Source organism: Tupaia chinensis, unplaced genomic scaffold (assembly GCF_000334495.1).
Source record: "Tupaia chinensis unplaced genomic scaffold, TupChi_1.0 Scaffold000289_1, whole genome shotgun sequence".
Lineage (NCBI taxonomy): Eukaryota > Metazoa > Chordata > Mammalia > Scandentia > Tupaiidae > Tupaia > Tupaia belangeri.
In genome coordinates this window covers 115285-125326 of record NW_006159774.1, presented here as the reverse complement: position 1 = coordinate 125326, position 10042 = coordinate 115285, and the positions used below count along the sequence as shown (strand labels likewise).

The 10042-nt window shown below is 38.5% G+C and overlaps 1 protein-coding gene across 1 annotated transcript; it reads left to right on the top strand.

Annotated features, from left to right (window-relative positions):
• Positions 1-1670: 1670 nt before the first annotated feature.
• LOC106735066 (olfactory receptor 1J4) lies at positions 1671-2612 on the top strand. Its single transcript, XM_014588598.1, has one exon. The coding sequence runs from the start codon at positions 1671-1673 to the stop codon at positions 2610-2612; it is 942 nt and encodes a 313-aa protein (XP_014444084.1).
• The last annotated feature ends 7430 nt before the right edge of the window (positions 2613-10042 follow it).

Below are 10042 nucleotides of genomic sequence, written 5' to 3'. Positions count from 1 at the left end.
CTCCACATCTCCACTTCTGAATCTGGTGAGTTGAGAAGTGTCAGCTCCTGGCTTACAACTTTTCTCTCTGATATCTATGGGAAGCTTAGGACCACAGAAGTTGTAGGCTGAATCATGTCTCTGGGTGTTCTAATGAGAAGCTGAGAAACAAGTGCATACTCTTGGGAGTTGGATAACTTGAGCATGAAGTTCAGAGCAAGACTGCACATCCTTCATCAGTAACAGGTGTGTGTGTGTGTGTGTGTGTGTGTGTATGTGTGCATGGGTGTGTGTACAGGTGCTCAGCAATTCTCTGTGCTGTTGCTGAAATCATTCATAATTTGTAGTTCCTAAAGATAGGGGTATGGCAATCACCGCTGGCTATAACTCTCAGGTTTTTAACCCTGACCTTCGGAGAGATGAAGAATAGAGCTGACTAGCTGTGTATTGTAAATTAGTGGACACATATCCAAATCCAGGCTGGGGATTTATCTCATTCATGTTCTAGGTATCAGGATGTATGCTTGTTTAGTGCATAAAGTGTTCACCTCTCTCTGATGTTTCTTTCAAAGGTAGCTGATCACCCCTACCCCCTTATATAGCACTGTTATTTCCACCTGAAAGTGTGTTTGAAGGACACTTTGACCTAGAATCTGGGTTCCCTTTGTCCTTTATGTAGTACCCACATCACAGATTCATATTATAATATGATTGACATTATCCTACCTGTAACATCTAGTATAGTCTTACACCTTCATCAAAGGCATTAAACCCCCAGTTTAGGAAAGATTTATGATCATCACTACCTTTTCTTTGGTTCTTCTCTAGATGAGATACTTAGACAAATTTGCACTTTATATTTATTTAATTTTATATATTTTTTAAAGTTTATCCATTTCTTCCGGGAGAGAGAAACAGAGAGACACAGAGACAAAGAGACATGCCCCTACAACAGGGCCACATACAACAGTCCACTCCCAGTCTCAGCTGGCCCAGATCACAGGCACACCTATGTTCCTGATATGCTTAGGGAAGTCCCAGGGTGGGAACCCAGGACATTTCCATGTCAGTCCAGCCAAACTACCAGTGCCCTGCTGTCTTTCTCATATTATATTATGGGAAACAGTGTCACTGAACATGGCATACCTCCTGTGAGTGAGATGTTCTACATACATTTCCTTATATATTCTTACTGTCATTCAGGGATTGATACCTCAATTTTAGGGAGGAAAAGCAGAAACCCTAAGGGATGTGATATTTCTCTCAAAGATAGACAGTTGAAAAAAGGTTAAAAGGTGTTTTGAATCCCTTTTGTCTGACTCCAAAGCTTGTGCTTGGGCTTTTATAGCATACAACCCCAGTCAAGGAAATACCAGTTATCAGCATGTAGTGGCTGGGATATTATTAGTCAAAGACTGGATGTGTCTCAGTGAGAGCCTATATATGGGTCCAGCTGATGGTGCAGTGACTAAGGCAGCTGGATCCCACATGGCTGACAGCGTGGTTTGAGTCCCGGATCCAGGGATTTGAAAAAAAAAAAAAAAAAAAGAAACACTGAATGTGTGTGAGTGCATATATATCTATATATGTTTCTCAGTGGAAAGGATTTCATTTTTATCTTCTTGCTGTAATTGGACATTTGTTTCTTTTCTTTTCAATATCCTTCTATTCCCAGCAGAGAGAGAAGCAGTATGAGGAGGGGGAACCAGAGCTGTGTGTCTGAATTCTTCCTCCTGGGACTCCCCATCCAGCCAGAGCAGCAGGGCCTATTCTTTGCTTTGTTCCTGGGCATGTACTTGATCACGGTGCTGGGGAACCTGCTCATCATCCTTCTCATCCAACTGGACTCCCGTCTGCATACCCCCATGTACTTCTTCCTTACTCACTTGGCCCTCACTGACATTTCCTTTTCATCTGTCACTGTCCCAAAGATGTTAATGAGTATGCAAACCCAGGATCAATCCATTCCCTATTCAGGGTGTGTAGCACAGATGTATTTCTTCATATTTTTCACTGATCTGGACAATTTCCTTCTCACCTCAATGGCATATGATCGATATGTGGCCATCTGTCACCCTCTTCACTACACCAGCATCATGAAAGAAGGACTATGTAGCTTACTAGTAATTGTGTCCTGGATCCTCTCCTGTACCAGTGCCCTGTCTCACACGCTACTCCTGGCTCAGCTATCTTTTTGTGCTGACAACATCATCCCTCATTTCTTCTGTGACCTTGCAGCTCTGCTCAAGCTCTCTTGCTCAGACACCTCTATCAATGAGTTGGTCATTTTTACAGTGGGAGTGGCAGTCATTACTCTACCACTAATGTGCATCTTGATCTCTTATGGCTGCATTGGGGCCACCATCCTGAAGGTTCCTTCTACTGAGGGGATCTGCAAAGCCTTGTCCACCTGTGGTTCACACCTTTCTGTAGTATCTCTGTACTATGGCACAATTATTGGACTGTATTTCTTCCCATCTTCCCGCACTTCCAGTAACAAGAACATAATTGCATCTGTGATGTACACAGTGGTCACACCATTGCTGAATCCCTTCATTTATAGCCTAAGGAACAGGGATATGAAAGGGGCCTTGAAGAGTCTCTTCAACAGGGCAACAGTCTCATTGCAATGACATTTGCTCTTTACCTTTATAAAAATCACATGTATTCACATCTCTCTAAATGTGGCTCCCCAAATTGTGGACCCAGCATGGAATCAGTAAATATTTGGTGACTTAAATTGAATTCTGGTATCATTATTCTCTCTTTTCCTTGCAAAACTTTAGGGTAAATTATAAATTATGAGTTTATAGTATTAGTTTTTGGTCTTGCATATTCGATTCAGAAATAACAAAATTCAAACCTCTTCTCTTGTTTCCTGGAAATTATTCTTATGAATTGTTGAAAGATGTTGTCTTACAAGCCTCCCATGGCATTGAAACACTGAAGGATTGGAATTTTGTAGTGTCTCTTTTCCTTTCCTTTCTTCCTATTCAGTGCTCATTTCATACTTTTGTTGTTTGTGCTCATGATGGTGGATCTGAAGAAGAAACCATATAATATCCTTTGTAACTCCAGGAAACTATCATCAATTATGAATATAACCACTCCTCTTAGGACTTGAGGCTTTATTTTATTATTTTAAGGACAGTGAACACCATTCTAGACTATAATAACATTTATTCACCAGTTTACTTTCAGGCCAGTTGTCTAAGAAGTTCTTGGACTGCAAATGTGAATTTTCACCAACACACACACTTAATCCAGGTAGGAAATTAGAAAGACAAAGAAAAGATCCATAGTCTGGAAACTTCCGTTGACTTCCCTGAATTTGGTCACTTTATCATTCAGTATGTTCATTTACCTGTTTCCCTGAAAGTCATTTCTACTCAGTTCAGTCACTCAAGGTTTGTTTTGTCAGTCCAAATAATCTTCATCTTCTTCAACATTCAGTGAAGAGCCACATAGTTCTTTGTTTTCTACCCTGGACTTCCTAAAGAATAAACAAAATTACATGGGCTAGCAGATGATGTAGCAATTACATAGCTGGACTCCCACATGGCCACCCACAGTTTGAGTCTCAAGTAGCTTGAAACTCATGTCAGGCACATGTGCATGTGTACCCCAGATCCTGGGAGGAGAATGGAGGTGAAGGGATTGCAATCTGGCTATGCCCCCAGGGAGTGACTTCTCACTTTTCCTCCCACTGTCTCTCTTTTTCCAGCAAGTACACATGCCCTAAGACAAAAACCTCTAACAAAATTTAAAAATAAAAAAGAATTACAAATGCTTCTGAGAATGAACATATAGCCAAAGGAGTATTTGTGAAAAAATCTCAATCATAAACCATATTTACCAGAGTTATGACTATATGCCCTCAGGCAAATTATGTAACTCCTCTGACCCTCAGTTTCTTCTTGTATATACATGAAATAAATTATAAAATACCTAACATTTGTTTAATTCAGTAATACATTTGGCTTCACACTACAACTCGTTAAGAGTAATGAGTATTAGTTTCCCCTACCTTTCCCATCAGAAATGAACTTTAAAGCAGAGCTTAACAGGCATTCTTGCATTGTGGTAACTATGGGCAGCATAGCATATTGGTTATATTCCCAAATCAAAGGCAATCCACTCTTCTAGGGCACAACAACACATTTGCTCTGGCTTAAGCTACAGTCAAATGCTAAAGAGCAGTGGATGATTGAGTTCATGCATGAGGAAAGGAGAATATCAGGAGAATATCTTATTCTTGTTTAATATTCAAAGAGTAGCCCTTGACCTGGAGCTGATAAAGCTGCCTTTTAGAATCTTAGATTTCCTTGTGGAAGAACCCAGAACATCTCCTCCATCCTCTACCTGAATAAGCTGCAGGCATGGAATCACTCTGCCTGCAGGGTTAGCACAACCAGTTCCCGAGCCAATACATGAATAGGGGTGGAACTTTTCTTCTTTTCTTCTCCTTTTCTTCTTCTTCTTCTTTTCTCCTCCTCCTTCTTCTTCTTCTCCTTTCTTCTTTCTTCTTTTTGCTGTTTTTTGTGTTTCTCTTTTTAAAATTATTGTAATTATTATTTATACATTCAATCATTATACATCATTAGATTGTAAAGAGACTTTACCCAGCATGATATACACCTCAGTCCAGCCCAGCTGAGAATACTATACACATCATCATAAACAGGTAATAAACCGTATCTGTATCCCACAAATGTTTTACCTCTATATTTTTCCCCAAATGTACTTTCCTATACTCTTTTCCTCTCCCACTCTCCTTCCACTTTGTCCCTCATGTCTGTAAGAATTTTCAATGCTTTTATATCCTCTAATCTTTCAGTCTCTACCATAGAGTGCAGTTGGTATATGTTAAGTGGAGACATGCAATGTCTCTCTTTCATAGCCTGACTTGCTTCACTCAGCAACAAATCTTCCATATTCATCCACTTTCTATCAAATTCCAGGATTTTGTTCTTTTGTTTTGTCTTGTTTTGTTTTTATGGCTAAATAGTATTTCATGGAGTATATGAGCCACACTTTTTTCAGTCCATTTATCTGTTTGTGGATATCTGGGTTGGTTCCATGTCTTAGCAATCATGAATAATGCCACAATAAATATAGATGTGCAAGTGCTTTTCCAACTGAACATTCTCCTGTCCTTTGAATAGTTATCCAGGAGTGGGATTGCTGGATCGTATGGTAGTTCTATTTGAAGGTCTTTGAGGAATTTCCATATTATTTTCCACAGTGATTGGACCACCCACAATGTAGAAGAGTTCCTCTTTCACATCCCCACCATCACTTATCATTTTTTGTATTTTTAATATTTGCCATTCTCACTGGAGTTAGGTGGTATCTCATTGTAGTTTTGACCTGTATCTCCCTTATGATTAGGGATATTGAGCATTTTTTCATATGCTTTTTGGTTGTTCGTATGTCTTCTTTAGAGAGTTGTTTATTCAGCTTATTTTCCCATCTTTTAATTGAGTTAATCATTTTCTTTTAGGTAAGCTGCTTGAGTTCCCTGTGTATTCTGGTTAGCAGTCCCTTTTCTGAGTCATAGTTTACAAAAATTTTCTCCCATTTTGAGGGTTGTCAATTCACACTAATTACTATGTCCTTTGCTGTGTGGAAACTTCTTAATATGATGTAATCCCACTTGTCTATTTTGGGGATTTTGCCTGTGCTTTGGTGGTGTTGCTTAAGAAGTCTTTGCCTAGCCCAGTGTCTCCCAGAGTTTCCCCAGTGTTTTCCACAAGTAATTTTATAGTTTGAGGTCTTAGGTTTAGTTCTTTGATGAACTTTGAGTTGATTTTTGTTAATGATGATAGATAAGGGTTCAGATTCACCTTTCTGCATGTGGATACCCAGTCTTTCCAGCACCATTTGCGGTGGTGTTGCTTAAGAAGTCTTTGCCTAGCCCAGTGTCTCCCAGAGTTTCCCCAGTGTTTTCCACAAGTAATTTTATAGTTTGAGGTCTTAGGTTTAGTTCTTTGATGAACTTTGAGTTGATTTTTGTTAATGATGATAGATAAGGGTTCAGATTCACCTTTCTGCATGTGGATACCCAGTCTTTCCAGCACCATTTGCTAAAGATGTTATCTTTTTACCACTGGATTGACTAGTAGCCTTTGTCAAAGATCAGATAGCTGTATGTTTTGGGGTTCACTTTTGGTGTCTCGACTCTGTTCCATTGGTTCTCAGGTCTGTTTTTGTGCTGATACTATGCTGTTTTGACTATTGCAGCTTTGTAATATATTTTGAGGTCAGGTAGGGAGATATCACCCACTCCACTCTTCTTGTGCAGGATTGCTTTTCAAATTGAGATCTTTTGGGACCAGCAGTTGGCGTAGTGGCTAATGCGCTGGCATGAGTTTAAGCCACCGGGTCCAGGACTCGAACCATGGTCAACTACATAGGAGTCCAGTGACATAGTCATTATGCCATCTGCTAATCCCTGTTTGATTCTTTTTTATGGTGTCCAGTTCTTCTTTCATATCAGAAGAACTTCCTCATTTCTTGTATCTCAATGTCTCTGTTCTCTTTTAAAGTTTTGTTTAACATAAATGTTCTAAATTATTTTTCTGACATTTCAGTAATATTCTCTAATTTTTCCCTACTTGGCGAGGAGTCACTGTGTTCCCTTGGTGTGGACGTATTACTTGGTTCTCTCACCCTTGTGGTTTTTCTCCAATTTTTAGTCACTTGATAATGTATTTACTTTTGGCTTATTACTCAGAGAAGTATTATGTAACAGTGAGCTTCTGTGTTTCCCTTTACTGTGAAATAATTCAGTGCTATTTCTCCCTTTTACTATCATGAGACAGAGACTGGCTGAATGGATAAAAAACCAGAAACCCTCCATCTACTGCCTACAAGAAACCCATCTCGGGAACCAGCAGTTAGTGTAATGGCTATGTTGCTGGACTCCCACGTAGTTGACCGCGGTTTGCGTCCCGGACCCCGTTGCTTAAAATTCATGCCGGGCGCACGTGCGTGCGTGCGCAAGATCCCGAGAAGAGAATGGAGGAGAAGGGATTGCGGCGTGACCATCCCCCCTGGGAGGTGATTTCTCGCTTTCTGTCTCTATGTCTCTCTCTGTATGTCTGGCGAGTGCACGCGCCCTATAGTGAAAATCTCTCCAAAAAAATAAAAAAAAATAGAAACCCATCTCATTGATAAAGACATACACAGATTAAAAGTGAAAGACTGGAAAAAGATTCCATGCAAATGGAAATCAAAAAAAGAGCAGGAGTTGCTATACTGATTTCAGACAAAATATGCTTTAAGACAAAAACTGTAAGAATAGACAAAGAAGGGCATTACATAGCAGTAAAAGTGCTAATTTGTCAAGAAGACATAATGCTCATAAATATCTATGCACCCAATTCAGGAGCACCCAAATATGTAAAGGAAAGACTGTTAGATATAAAAGTATAGACTATAACACTCTAATTGTTGGATATCTCAACACCCCATTATCTCCTTTAGACAGATCAATGAGACAAAAAACAAGCAAAGAAATACAGGGCCAGATGGATTTGACAGACATCTATAGAACTTTCCACCCAAAACCCACAAAATACACATTTTTTCTCAGTCCTACATGGTACCCTCTCAAAGACTGACCACATGATAGAGTACAGAACCAGTCTTTATAGATTCAAAGGCATAGAAAGTATATCCAGAATCTTCTATGACAATGATGGAATTAAACTTGATGTTAATTTCAGGAAAAACCCTCAAAAAAACACCAATAAATGGAAACTCCTCCTATGATTACGACATTGAAAAACACAGTAATTTTGGCTCAGATCTGATAGTTTGTAAATTTTGTCATTTTAAAAATTAACTTCGAATTTACATTTAATCACTGAACATCTTTGTTCCAGTATGAATATGATGCATGTTAGTCAAGTCAAAGACATTACCATATACATTTTTTGAGGGAGAAGCTACAGATGAAATCAAACGAGATCTCACATATACATAAACTTCATTTATTTGTCATTAAGGATGGTAAAATTAGAGTTAATACCAGAAAAATGTGAAGCTTTCCTTATCTAAAGGTTAAGTCATCCAGTAGCCATTTAACAAGTTATTTATGGTAACTCCCCTATCTCTGATCATGCTGAGCAGGGTACAGATATAGCTTCCATTTTAAAGACGTTCCCATGGTAGTAGTGCAGAGACAGTTAAACTAAAACATATGTAGGAGTACAAAAATATAATATAATAATACAATAAAAGATCATATTTATTACTCATGATTATTGTGTCAGGCAGTATATTAACACCTTTACTTGTATTATTTCTTTTAACATTTTTCATAATCCCATGAGACATACACTATTATTGACTGTATTTTGCAGTCGAAGAAATGGAGGCTTCAAGACAGTGACATAAGCCTAAGTGAGGGTCAGAATGAAGAAAGAAGAAACCAGAAGGTTACCTAGAAAAAAAAAATAAGTAAGATAGGACTGACTGGGTCAGACTGAGCAGCAGTTTAGGATATCACAGAGAACATCAGAGCAGGGATAGTGTGACTAGGAATCTGATAATCTCACATCTCAACCTCCTTCATGTGTACCAACTGGGTAATCAAGGTCCTCAGGATTCTATAGGCCCTCTCTTGAAAGAGAAAATCATGACAAGCAGAGGATATTTTTTTGCTAGTTCAAAGGACGGAAAGCTAAAGACCAAGGGCCCACAGTCGGCCAAGATATAGATGTCAATAGAATGGAAGGAGGATTGTATACTAAGGAGATGAGAGCTGCAACAGCCTCTGCCCTGGTATAAGAAAACACTTTCCTCTCTCCATAAAAGTCCTCCTGGCAGAAATATCTGATAAGGAATTGTAGAGAGAATAGATTTTCTGTCCCTGATCACCAAACAAATGGAATCCTCAAGCATTAAGATAGCGCCTACTGCTCTACATGACTCACATTTGTTCTCCACAGGTGCTGAAGTCTGAGACAATTTGATTTTGTGAATGCTGCTCAATAATTATTCACTTAAATGGTATAAAACATTTTAAGAAATATTGTGTTGGATAAATAAATTAAGAGTGTAGGGGAGTTGAGGGAGCTGTAGACATTTGGATAAGTCAGATGTAAGGAATCAAAATTTTATTGTGTCATGCTTGCATTTTCTTTAAGCTAATATTTTAAATATTTCTAGTATTCTATACATTTTTTCATCTCTTCAATTATTTCAAGCTGCTGTATCTCTTTTAGATCTGAAGACAAAATTGCTAGTAAATAAGGAAAAAGAGTTGCAGTATCCTCACCTCCTAGTCAGAGAAAGAATAGTCACTGCACATTTTTTTTCACTTCATTTCCTTTTCAATCACATCATTATTTGACTTACAAAATGTATATTCAACAGGTGAATATTTCTTCCTAGTACAGTTGATAAAACTACAAAATATCTTCAACAGATAATACCACATTTCTTTGTGCCATTAATGCTTTACCTCCCCATTTTTCTTCTAAATGTCCTTCCTCAGATCATCCTCTTCCAGTGCTATTTACATTCATATACTGTGTTTCTATATCCGTTAGTCAATTAGTTTCAGTCATAGAGTGCAGACACTCAGTATATATTAAGTGGGGACATACTATGTCTCTCCTTCATAGCGTGGCTTGCTTCACTCAGCAGTAAATCTTCCATATTCATTAACTTCCTGTCAAAAACCAGTTTTTTTATGGCTGAATAGTATTCCATTGAGTATATGTGCCACATTTTTTCTATCCATTCATCTGTTCGTGGGCATTTGGGTTGTTTTCATGACTTAGCAATTGTGAATAGTGCTGCAATAAACATTGATGTGCAAGCACTTTTCCGATTAAGTATTCTTCTGTCCTTTGGGTAGATACCCAGGGGTGGAATTGCTGGATCATATGGTAGTTCTATTTGTAGATTTTTGAGGAATCTCCAAATTGTTCTCCACAGTGGGTGGACCAATTTACATTTCCACCAGCAGTGTAAGAGTTCTTCTTTCACCACACCCCCACCAGCACTTATTTTTTTTTTTTTCTAAGTAATCATTTGTTCAGGGTGCATT